The sequence below is a fragment of the Chinchilla lanigera genome, unplaced genomic scaffold (genome assembly GCF_000276665.1).
Source record: "Chinchilla lanigera isolate Chin_1 unplaced genomic scaffold, ChiLan1.0 scaffold00116, whole genome shotgun sequence".
NCBI classification, from domain to species: Eukaryota; Metazoa; Chordata; class Mammalia; order Rodentia; family Chinchillidae; genus Chinchilla; species Chinchilla lanigera.
Genome location: NW_004955517.1, coordinates 2,231,279 through 2,244,070, shown reverse-complemented (window position 1 = coordinate 2,244,070; position 12,792 = coordinate 2,231,279). Strand labels below are relative to the sequence as shown.

Below are 12,792 nucleotides of genomic sequence, written 5' to 3'. Positions count from 1 at the left end.
GCCCAGCAAATCACTATAATATGATGCCTTCAAGTCTTTGAGGAAGAGATCTAGAAGAATAACCGGGTCAAATAGAACCTCTAGCTTTAGTTTTCTGAAGAATCTCCACATTGATATCCACAATGGTTGCACTAGTTTACACTCCTACCAACAATGCAGAGGGTGCCTTTTCCTTGCAGCCCCACCAGCATCTGTTATTATCTGACTTCTTGATGATGCCATTCTTTCTGGAGTGAGATGGAGCCTCAGTGTTGTTTTAATTTGTAGTTCTCTAATGGCCAACCATTCTGAATGCTTTCCATGCATTTATTGGTCATTTGTATGGAGAAGTCCAGGCAACACTATAGCTGGGAGAGTATGAGCAATACTTCCCTTGATGGTGGCCTCAAACTGGGGTACTCCAAGCTTGCTTAGCTTCATTCTTCAAATGAATTCACTGGGAAAACATTTTAATACACTTTATGAAAGTACATTTGTTTATGTATGAATACACCCATGGGACCACCTCCCACACTAAGACATAACACATTTTCATTATCTCCAAAGTCCCCTTATACTATTTTAAACTACTGTCCATTCCAGAGATAACCATCATTTTAACTTCTGTCACCACAAATGAGTTTTGTTTATTTTTTGAACTTTATATAAATGGAATAGTACAACATGAATACTCTTTTTTGTGTGTCTGTGAGTTATTTATTCCACTTGGTACTTTATTCAAATTATTTTTTTTATAGTTTGTTCTTTCTTATTGCTGAGTAGTGCTCAAGGATAACCAAACACCTAGTATGGATATAAAAGTTACTCAGTACCATTCATCACCAAGGAAATGAAATTGAAACTACACTGAGATGCCAGAATTAAAAATGAAACATCAATAACAACTTTTAAAAACTGCAGTGCCACGTGGTAATGAAGAATGAAGCTCTCCTACCTTACAGAAGGAAGTGTAAAATTCCAAACCCCTTTGGAGAACTACTGGCAATTTCTGAGAAAATTAAATACAGTCTGCCCCATCACTCTGCACTTCTATTCCCTTATCTACCTAAACCCAAGAAATCAGTGCATATGCACACAAAACTTTAAATGTTCATAGCAATTTTATTTATAAAGGCCCCAAATCAGGAATAACCCAAACACCTGTCAACAGGAGAATAGGTTTATGCAGTGTGGGGTATTCTTGGGCACATTTCCTGAGGGTTTGCAGTGTGCAAAGCACACCCTTCACTCTTGTCATCTCTTCCCTTAGTGGGCAAGGCCCACTTTTTGGAGGAGTCCATTTCACTCTCAGCTTCCTCTGAAACCAGGAGGGGAGCACTGCACACTATGCATGTCTGGTACCTATCATAAGGCCCTACCTCCTCCAAGGCTATCACACTCTAGAGGCTGGGTCACACTACATTTCACAAACATCTGATTTTAGAACCACTTCTTGAGAAGGATGTGACACCCTGCACCGACAACACAGTGCTGATTAGTACCTGGTCCTGGGGAAGAGACTGTGGTTAAGAGCTGGACTCCTACAGTCAGGAAGACTCGTACTTGAATCCCAAGCCTTGTTAGCTGAGTGCTTTTAAACAAACTTGGGTCTTCTACTTGTGTAAGTCACCTACATAAAGCAAACAATGGTCACAGTGCCCCCAAAATGCATTCTAGTAACTGAATGACAGGATGCATGTGAAGTGTACAGGGCGATGGCTGACATTTAGGAGATTTTTAAATCAGTTATTTCTTATTATTATTACTCATATTCTGAATCTAGTAAGAAGAGAGAGCAAATTGTAACTAATTATAAATACAAAGCAGGTAATTAGAGGTACCGGGTGTAAAAAGTGCTTTGGAAATATTGAAAAGCATAAGAGGCTAATTTGGGCTAGAAATTCTGGTAAATTTCTCACAAGATTTACAGAGTGGTGAACTTCCAGCTTAGGAAATATAATCAAACAGTACAATAAGAGGTCCGGTAATATAATAAAAGAACATGTTTGAAACCCTGTATCCTTAGATTTAAATCTAAGGTTATCTCTTTACTTAGCCACAGGATTTTGGACAAGACCTTTAACTCCTCTGAGCTTGAATTTCATCATGTGTAAAGCATCACAATTCTTATTTTGAATGCTTGTGGAGGATTATAAGGAATATCTAATACCTAGCACAAGACCAGTTACTCCAATGCATAAATATTAAAAAATTGACAGCTTCAGGAGCCTTGGTGAGCTTTGCCCCACTCCCACCTTGTGAGAGTGATGTTGAGCCCCAGGGAACTTTGGGAGCCTCTGTAAACCACACCACCCCCTACTGTCTCAGAGCAATTCTGAGCCCTGGTGAATTTGGGAGATTTGAAAATGTCAAAATGAAGGAGAAAAATGCAATCTCAGACCTCCACCCCATCCAGAATAAGTCCAGAAGACATAGGCATAAAGAACTTGGAAGTCACACACCTGAAATTTCTGAAATTATAGCAATTGAAGTAAAGAAACAACTCCTTAAGGCTATAGAAGAAATCACATGAGAAATAATCTCTCAGGTAAAAAAACGAAGAGAACAATAATGAAATAATTGCTCAGTGCATCTAAAGAAGGCATAGATTAAAAAATAGAGGAGCACAGAGAAATGATGGAAACATTAAGTAAACAATGTAGGAAAGAGACAGAATGCATAAAACTGATTCAAAGAGATATCCAGGAAATTAAAAATTCCATTGAAAGCTGGCAAAGCCCCTTGAACCAAACTGATGATAGACTTTCAGATATTGAAGAGAGCATTGTAGCTAGTGATTGTGAAAGGAAAGATCTCTTAAAAATAACAAGGAATCAGGAAATAACAGTTCAACAGCTGCAAGATGATGCAAAGAAGAACAATATAAGACTGATAGTTGTCAACAAAACAGCAGGAGTCAACACAAATGACATAAAAAGACCGTTTGCAGAACTAATAGCAGAAAATTTCCCCAGCTTGGCAAAAGAATCTGACATACAGTAAGTGAGGCTTATAGAACTCCAATTAGCCATAACCAAAATAAATCTACACCCATACATATAATAATCAAGTTCCCAGAATTTCAGCAAAAGAACAGACTATTAAAAGCTATTAGAGAAAAGAATAAGACCACCTACAAAGGAAAGCCCATCAGAATCATGGCAGATTTCTCAGCACAAATCATCAAGTCAAGAAGAGCTTGGAGTGAAGTATTTCAGGTCTTGAAGGAAAACAACCTCCAACCCTGATTGATAAACCCTGAAAAACTATCTTTTGAAATTGATGGAAAAATAAGATACTTCCATAACAAAGAACAACTGAAGAAATTTATGACCACCAAACCAACCCTACAAAGTGTACTGAAAGACATTCTAGAAAGAGATAAAAATGACCACAACAACAAGAGCAATGATAAAAAGGAATCATCAAGCAGAGTAAGCAACTAAACAGGGGGAAAGTAGGGACCCAACAGCAGAAAAATAACATAACAAAGATAAATCAATACATATTAGCTATAACTATCATTGTAAATGGCCTCAATTCAGCAATTGAAAGAAGCAAACTGGCAAAATGGATCAAGAAACAAAATCCAACAATATGTTGTATACAAGAAATACATTGAATTCAAAAGGAAATTCATAGACTGAATATCAAAGGATGGAAAACAATACTCCATGCAACAGAAAGCCAAAAAAAGCAGGGGTAGGTATTCTGTTTGCAAACAATGTGAACTTCAAACCTAGAATGATCAAAAGAGATAAAGAAAGTCACCACATACATGTTAGGGGAAAACTGCAAGAGGAAGAGATAACAATCACAAACATCGATGCACCAAATACAGGATCATCCAACTATATAACAGAAATTTTAACAGACATGAAAAATCAAATAAGCAATCAAAAAATCAAATAATACAATTGTAATGGAGGACTTTAACACCCCATTGTCACAAAGAAATAGATCAACTAGATGAACAATCAGCAAAGAAACAACAGAACTAAATCAAACTTGTGAAGAAATGGACTTAGTAGACCTTTACAAAGTATTCCATCAAACAACATCAGAATACACATTCTTCTCAACTGCACATGGGATGTTCTCCAAAACAGACCATACATGATCCATAGATATTTACATAGATCCATAGATCCATAGATATTTACATCCAAGTATTTACATGCTTAAGTAAATACAAAGGAATTGAAATTATCCCATGCATATTATCTGACCATCATGCAATAAAATTGGAAATTATTGAGAAAAGAAACCACAAAAACACCATAAACACATGAAAATTAAATAACACCCTCCTGAACAACCAATGGGTCACACATGAAATTAAAGAAGAAATTAAACAATATTTACAATCAAACAAAAATGTAGATACAACTTACCAGAAGCTGTGGGATGCAATGAAAGCAGTCTGAAGAGGGAAATTTATAGTGGTAAATTCCCACATCATGAAAACAAAACAAGCACAAATACACAACCTTATGCTGCATTTCAAGCTTCTAGAAAAAGAAGTACAAGTCAAGCCCAAAGAAGGTAGGAAATTATAAAGATCAGAGCAGAAATTAATGCAATGGAGACTGAGAAAACAAGACACAGAATTAATGAATCAAAGAGTTGATTCTTTGAAAGAATAAATAAAACTGATAACCCCCTAGTCAACCTTATCAAAAAAAAGGCAAGAAAAAACTCAAATTCATGCGATAAGGAATGAGAAGGATAAAATCATTACAGATCCTATAGAAATTCAGAAGATCATCAATTCCTACTTCAAAAATCTTTACTCACATAGGATGGAAAACACAGAAGACATGGAAAGATTCCTAGAAACTTATGAATTACCAAAGCTGAATCAAGAAAATATAAAAATTCTAAATAACCCAATATAAGCCAATGAAATTTAAAATGTAACTAAAAACTTACCACAAAGAAAATCCAGGTCCTGATGGATTCACAGCTTAATTCCATTAGAAATTTAGAGAAGATTTAATGCCAATTCTGCTCAAACACTTTAATGAAATTGAAAGGAAAGTAATTCTCCTTAACTCATTCCTGGAGGCAAGTATTACCCTGAAATCAAAACCAGAGAATGACCCAACCAAAAAAGAGAACTACAGGCCAATTTCCCTAATGAACATAGATGCAAAAATTCTCAATAAAATACTAGCAAACAGAATGCAGGAAATCATTAAAAAAAGATTAATGATTCAACCCAGGAATTCAACCCAGGAATGCAGGAATAGTTAAATATATGCAAATCAATAAATGTAATACACCATATCAACAGAACCAAAGACAAAAATCACATGTTCCCCTCAATAACAGTGCAAAACAAAAGCTTTTGACAAAGTCCAACATGATGAAAACCCTACAGAAAATTGGAATACCTGGTCTTTACCTCAATCTGATAAAAGCCATCTATGACAAACCAATAGCCAGCATCATACTAAGTGGACAAAAAAATGAAAACTTACACTTTAAAATCAGGAACAAGACAAGGATGTCCACTGTCACCTCTCCTATTCAATACAGTTGTGTAAACATTAGCCAGAGCAATTAGACAAGAGAGAGAAATAAAAGGAATAAGGATTGAAAAGGAAAAAGTGAAGTTATCATTATTCATAGGTGACATGATACCCTACATAGAAGACCAAAAAAAATCCAGCAAAAGACTTGTACATTTAATAACCAAATTCAGTAGCATAGTTGGATCCAAAGTCAACACTCAAAAATCAATAGCATTCCTGTTCACAAACAACAAACACACTGAGAGAGAAATTAGGGAAAGCACACCTTTCAGAGCAGCACCCCTAAAAATGAAATACTTAGGAATCAATCTAACAAAGAACATACCACATCTGTACTGTGAAAATTACAGTACTCTGAAAAAAGAGATCAAGGAGGATTTCAGAAAATGAAAAGATATTCCTTGCTCTTGGATAGGAAGAACCAACATTATAAAAATGGCCATGCTCCCAAAATTTTTACACAGATTCAATGCAATCTGGATTAAAGTATCATTAGTATACCTTGCAGATATAGAGAAAACATTCCTAAAATTCATCTGGAACCAGAAAAGACCTAGAATAGAAAAGGAATCCTGGGCAACAAAGGCAAGGCAGGTGGCATCACAATCCCTGGCTTGAAATTATACTACAAAACTACTGTGATAAAAACAGCATGGTACTGGCAAAAAAAAAAAAATGAACCTGAAGATCAATGGAACAGATTAGAAGATGCAGACACAATTACAAACACACTTAGCCACCTTAGCTTTGACAAAGGGGCCAAACATGTTCACTGGAAAAGAGATAGCCTTTTTAATAAATGGTGCTGGAAAAACTGGCTTGCCACATGCCAAAGACTAAAATTAGACCCATGTCTATCACCATGCACCAAAATAAAATCAAAATGGGCAAAAGGTCTAAATATGAAAACAAAAATACTAAATCTACTGGGAGAGAAAGTAGGTAAAAATCTTGATGACATAGGGGTAGGCAGAGAGTTAATGAACAAAATGCAAACTGCACTAGAAATACTTCAAAGAATCAACAACTGGGATCTCATCTTATTGAAATGCTTTCACACATCAAAGGAAATCATCAACAGAGTAAAAAGAAAACCCACAAATTGGGGAAAAAAATTTAACTGACTTTTCCTCAGAGAAAGGACTTCTATCTAGAACATATAAAGAATTTTTTAAAATGAGGCCCCCAAAATTCAAAGATCCAATCCAAAAATGGGCATCTGAGATGAATACACACTTCTCAGATGAAGAAACACAAATGGCAAATAAATATATGAAAAAATGTTTAATGTCACTGGTCATTTGAGAAATGCAAATTAAAATAGCACTGAGATTCCATCTCACCCCAGAAAGAATGGCTACCATCAAGAAATCAATAACAAGTGCTGGCAGGGCTGTGGGAAAAAAAAGAAGGCTTCTTCACTGTTGGTGGGTATGTAAACTGGTACAATCACTATGGAAATCAGTGTGGAGATTCCTCAAAAAAGTAGGATGAGACCCAGCTCTTTTACTTCTGGGTATTTTTCCAGAAAAACTAAAAACATCATACCACAGCAATATATGTGCATCCATGGTAACAGCAGCACAAATTGTCCTAGCTAAATTTTTGAAGCAACCCAAATGCCCACTAACTGAGGAATGGATAATAAGGATGTGGTATTTTTATACAATGGAGTATTACTCAGCTATAAAGAAAGGTAAACTCGAGGCTCTTATACGTAAATGGATGCAACTCGAGACCATACTCATAAGTGAAATAAATCAGTACCACATGTGTAAACATCATACTATCCCCCTAGTGTAAGAAACTGAAGAGTAAACAAACCCAAAAGGTACACTGGATACTTTGAAAGGGAAAGAAACTGCTCAAAGGGAAGGAAAAACCAGGATGTGGGAAAGGAGAAAGGAAAGAAAATAGGGAAAAATGTATGTGTATATACACAGGGTAGCTGGGATAATTGTACTGCTGATTTCTAGTGGTCTATTGAAAGGAACAGTTAATACTTAATTTTTTTGTCTCTTTTTAATTTTTTTTTACCTGTTTTGCATGATTACATCTGGTAATCTGAACAACTACTTTGAAGACAACAATATGAAATGTAGCAACCATTGCTGAATTCCCAACATCTTGTTTAGTGAAATTCTGTATCGTTGCAAACTTTTTTTATTATTTTTTATTCTCTTTAAAAAAGTTTAAGAAAAAAGAAAAAAATCTTATTAACTGAGCAAAAGCATACAGGCTCAAAGTTTCACACACTCTGTCTCTTGGGGTGATCCTGGGGGGCCAATATCACGGCCAGGTGATATTTGCTTCCTGCAATGTCCCTTAAGCAGCTATAGGTCACTTCATGAATCTGGGTGTCCTTTCAGCCGGGAAAAGCAACACACATATAAAAATATTTGCATAATTCTAGCACGGGAAGGCTTCTAAGTAAGAATCCAGTTTGTGAAGTTACTGTTTCCAAATCCCCCAGTAAGTAACTTAGCATCTGCCAAAAAAGTGGGAAGTCAAACCAGGAACGGTGAGACCCTGCACCTCTCTCCCCCATTTCTTCCTGTTTAATTTTTGCTGAAAGGAGCAGGAAGAGTCGCACACATACGAGAGCACTCTGCAGAAACACTTTGCTCTCTGGTGGGGTTTTCTCCTTACTCCAGCAGATGTTTGAGACTTCCCCAAACCTCAGACACCACTAATGCTGTGTTGATCTTGCACGGCATACAGCCAACACATCAGACCCCACTCACGTGACCTTCCAGCAGACGGTCTTATGTGCTTGTCAATCATCTACCTGAAAGCATTCGTCAGACCCCTACCTGCCGAAAACACATTTCCCTTCCCCAAACTGACTCTACTCAGTACACTGAGCACTGCCCTAGCATTGCGCAGGGGCCAGGCTAAGTGCTTGCTTTCTAAATGTTTTACCCCGATGGCTTGGTACTTTGTGTAAATGGCCGAAACATTCCATGCTACCACGAGACTCTGCTGTGGGAGATATGGCCTAGTATGGACAGAACTATCCGTAGAAACTACCGTGTGGTCCAGCAAACGTCAGCTTTACTTCAGCCAGGATGAGACAATCGATACACTTCAGTTTCCCAGGATTTTGTTTCCATCATCGTCTTCACCTTCAAATATTTCTTCCTCACCTGTCCGTCTCTCTTCACCACCACATTCTCTTGCCTTCTTTGATCCCCAGGACCCTGGATCTTGCAGAACTTTCTCCTAGGCTTCCTTTCTGCCAGCTTTCTGACTAGTTAGGTAACAGGGCACAGGCTGCAGATCAGAACAGGGGGTCCTTCTCCCCCACTCCCTCCCAGCTTGCATTTTAGCAGTGGCTGCCTCCCTCCAACCACCAGTTCTATCGAGTAGCCCCTGCCCCAAGCGACCATCTTCTCTGGGCTCCATGATACTGTGTCCTCCCGCTGCACGTCCACCTCCCTGTTGCTCCTCTCTACTGTTGTGCCTCAGTGTCTGTGTCAGTTCCCTCATCCTGCCCACGGGGCCCTCCAGTCATGATTGTCTCCGATACCATCTGAGTTGGACTCTGTGTCCTGCCAGGACTCTAAAGACGCCATCATTGCCAAACCATCTTATCTAGGGTGATTATTTGTTGATTGCCTCCACTCCTTCTGAAGAAACCAACTCAAGATTTTAACTTGAATGGTGACCCTGGTACCATGTTGATCCCAACCCCCAGGGGTCAATTGCACAGAGTAACTGACAACCCTTGGGGTGGCTGGCACCAACATCTGACCACTCTGCACAACAGGAATTAGCAAGGCCAGCGGGACTCTTCCTCCTTCCCAAATCTGAGTGAAAAGTGCTCAGGAAACCAGTGAAGAGGGAGAGGGAGAAAAGACAACCCATAAAGAGAAGCAGACCAGGAAGAATGACAAGTCCCCTGACCGGCAGCAGTGCAGAATAGACAGCAATGTCCCTGTGGCCAGCATGCGGCCTGAATAATAACTGTCCCCAGCTTTTCTGCAGGTCCTGTCTCCTCTCACCCAGCAGCTGACTGTGATGGAAGCAGTGCTTGGCCACGGCTTCCCTGCGTCAGACACATCGGAGCGAGTGGTGTCCAGTCCACACAGAGAGCACAGTCGACGCCCAGGGAAAGGCACTTCCCAGCACTGTCCCTGTGTTTGCTCTGTCCATGTGCTAAGCCAGTCCTCCCATCGCAGCTGGGGTGATCATTTCAAAATGCAAATCTAACTTCGTTAACCTCCTTGATGAAAGCCCACAAATGGGCTTCCCCTTACTTTGAAATAGATTAAAAACTCCCTATTTTGGCCTGCAAGTTCCGGTGAGACCTGGCCACCACGCTTGATCCGCACCCTCGGCTTCACAGTAAGCCACGTGGCCCTCTCGGTCATACTGGCCTTCTCTCTCTCACTCGGATCAGTCACCACACTCGCTGCTGTCCAGGGTGAGCACAGCCTGTTCCTTCCGCCTGCAGCACAGACCCCCGCTCCTCGCCTGGTGCCGTCATCGTCAGACGCCACTTCCCAGAGGATGCTCGCTGCCCTCCCCAACTGAAGCCAGTCTCACAGCACTGTCTCACATGCTTCTCTTCCCAGGTGACACTTGCTGTCGTTACCTGATCTGTGTCTGATCTTGCTCCCCGTGTGTTCCCAGCACCTTGAGCAGTGCCTGGCCAGAGTAGGCATTCAGACAAGTGTTAAACGTAAGAACGATTTCATGCTACATGTGACATAGCTGGGCAAGAGTTCTTCTGAAGGAGCCACTGTGTAGTCATGGAGTGAATGAAAACAGCAACAGTCGGCAAGTGACTGTTGCTTAGGAAAGGTCTGCACACCGCAGGAGGCCGACACATGGGCGGCTGCACACACAGCACCCAAGACCAAGCAGGCCCCTCAGCAGGGAAGCTCGATTCTTCTGCGGCCCCAGCCTCTGCCTTAGCACCTAGGAAAATGCCCAAAAGGTCAGTAGCATGTTGCTTCTCACTGAGTTTCGTTTAAACTTGTGTGTGCGTGTCCAGAGTTCCTGTAATCAGCTTAGCAGCTAAGACAGTGGGTTTGGTGCTACTACCCATCTGAGTCCATCTCTAAACTGAACTGTAAAACTGAAGAGAACAAATTTATAGCTTGGACTGCAAATTGAAAAGATAATGTAACTAAAACCCATGTTTGGGTGCCTTTTGAGATACACTTGTAAGTCAAACACGATAATGACTTTAACTGGATAGCATATTCCGACTTATTATGATGGAGGAAAATTGTTTCATATTATTCAAGTGTGTAAAAGTAGATTTAATAAGCGAAAAATGTTCTTTATCATGCAGTTCCATTGCGGAGAAGGACTTTGGTCCCAAAATCATTTTTGATACCTAACAAGTACTCTGCTAGGCAAAACGGGGAAGTGTGCGGATAACTGCATAGCTCTGGCTTCTCGAGGGTTTCACACACTGATGGACAAGGCAGACAAACAGTCACAGTGACAGGAAATAACATGCCGCGTTGCAGTGCACACGGTGAAAAATGCAAACGTAGCACATCCTTTACCTTACGCGAGAGACAATAATGGTGCAGAGGCTTTAGGAAAACCAGAGGAGCTCACCAAGAAGAACATGAGGCCCCAAGATGCCAAAGAGTCCAGCTTTCTAACTACATGTGAGAAAATGAAGCTCCAAAGGTGACAGCGCCTGCACTAGCTGACACTACAACCAGATCTTGAAACTGACAGTCCATTTTAAGGAGTTGTCATGGGTATGAGCAGGTGGTACGGTTCTTATTGGCTTTCTTTAAAATTATTCCAGCCTCTGGGGATTAAAAATTCCAGCACTCTTTGATTTGCTGTTTGTAAAGGACCAAGAATCAATACCCTTCCTCTAGTCTGGCGTCTTTCCTATCTCTTTCTGATTAGGAGGTGAAATAGTTTCCCAAATGCAGATGTGATCATGCGATGCCCATTACCTTTGGGATACAAATGTCAGCCTCCCTGAGGACCCCACACCTCAGCACGCCCTGGCCCTGGCCCTTGACGTCAGCACAACCCTGCATCACTCTGTCCTTCTATCCCTGCCCCAGCCACACCGCACTTTCCCTGGTTCTCCAGGAAAGCCATGCTGTCTCCCACTTTAGGGCCTCAACACACCCTGTTCTCTCTGCTTCCAGCACTTTCTTCCTGCTTGACCTATTGCTTCATTCGACTCTGGCAAAATGCCCTGATATGAACCTTATGAGTACTTCTTTGCTGCCCTGTGCTCTTCCATACTCTTAGTCACACGGCCACATAGCTGCAGGGGAGACAGAGGGGTGCAGGCTGGGCCAGCCACGCTGAGATGCTTCCTCACTATACCCAACAGACAAAGGATTCCAGCAGACAGACAGCTGCTCCTCTGGAACACTCAGGGAATATCTACAGAGAAACATTGCTTCTGAAATCACTGTACTGCTTTGCTTCAGGTGCAATATCAATACCCAAACTTCCAAATCATTATGTTTCTCTTACTCTGTTGACAGCATTTCAATATCCAAGCAACTGGCGTCAATAAAAGGTAAGGCAGGAAATGACTGGGAAGTGTGTGTTGCTCCTCCAGCATGACAGCATGCCAAGAGTGAAAGATGATAGCACAGCAAAGAATGCCAGAGATGCGGGACCCTGTGGCTACACCACCAGACACTGGAGAAGCTCCTGTTACAGATCTGGGGGCTGAGATCCCAGGACAGGAATAGTCAGCTCACACCAGCCCATCCCATGAAAGGCAGAGCCAGGGTGAGGATAAGACCCCCTCACTCCTGACCAGTGTTTCCCCACCAGCCCCTGTCGTTTCTCCATGGAATTCCTCAGGATGCCCAGAGCAGGACCATAGGCTTCACCCGACTCATAAATGCTCAGTGGGACTCAGGCGTGATGGGCTTCCAACCACCTCTGTTGATGGAGTAAAAGCATAGTGAGGCCAACTCCCAAATGGTGACATCTCCCCTGGGAATTCAGTGAAGGTGCAAAATATGTGTAGCATTAATAACATTGCCATGGAACTAACAGTACAAGAAAAACACTCACACAGTTGGATCCTTGTTATGGTTTGTGTCTGCATGTCCCCCCAAGTCTTTGTGCAGTCATGGGGCAGGCGGACTAAAAGTCCTGCTTTTAGTTTTGATTGATCCATAGTCCAGTGTTGGAATTACGTATGTGAGTGCTGCACCCGCCCTGGGGCGTGTAGTTTGCATACAACGTAAGGGAGGGAAAGGGGTTGCTTGCCACCTCTCCTCCCCTTTTGCTCTGTTTTGTTTTTTGTTTTCTGTTTTTTTGT

At 41.0% G+C, this 12,792-nt stretch overlaps 1 protein-coding gene and 1 long non-coding RNA gene across 2 annotated transcripts in view; one reads left to right on the top strand and one right to left on the bottom strand.

Moving 5' to 3' along the window:
• Positions 1-10,260, bottom strand: part of LOC102023946 — a 97,959-nt gene extending 87,699 nt beyond the window's left edge. Inside the window, exon 1 of the long non-coding RNA XR_001231827.1 lies at positions 10,114-10,260. This is a non-coding gene — a long non-coding RNA (uncharacterized LOC102023946). The remainder of the gene's footprint in view (positions 1-10,113) is intronic.
• Positions 10,261-10,310: 50 nt separating this feature from the next.
• Positions 10,311-12,792, top strand: part of Sntn (sentan, cilia apical structure protein) — a 23,061-nt gene continuing 20,579 nt past the window's right edge. The window contains exons 1-2 of the mRNA XM_013506948.1: positions 10,311-10,458; positions 11,999-12,033. Of these exons, the coding sequence (XP_013362402.1) occupies positions 10,349-10,458; positions 11,999-12,033 (145 nt within the window). The 5' untranslated portion in view covers positions 10,311-10,348. The remainder of the gene's footprint in view (positions 10,459-11,998; positions 12,034-12,792) is intronic.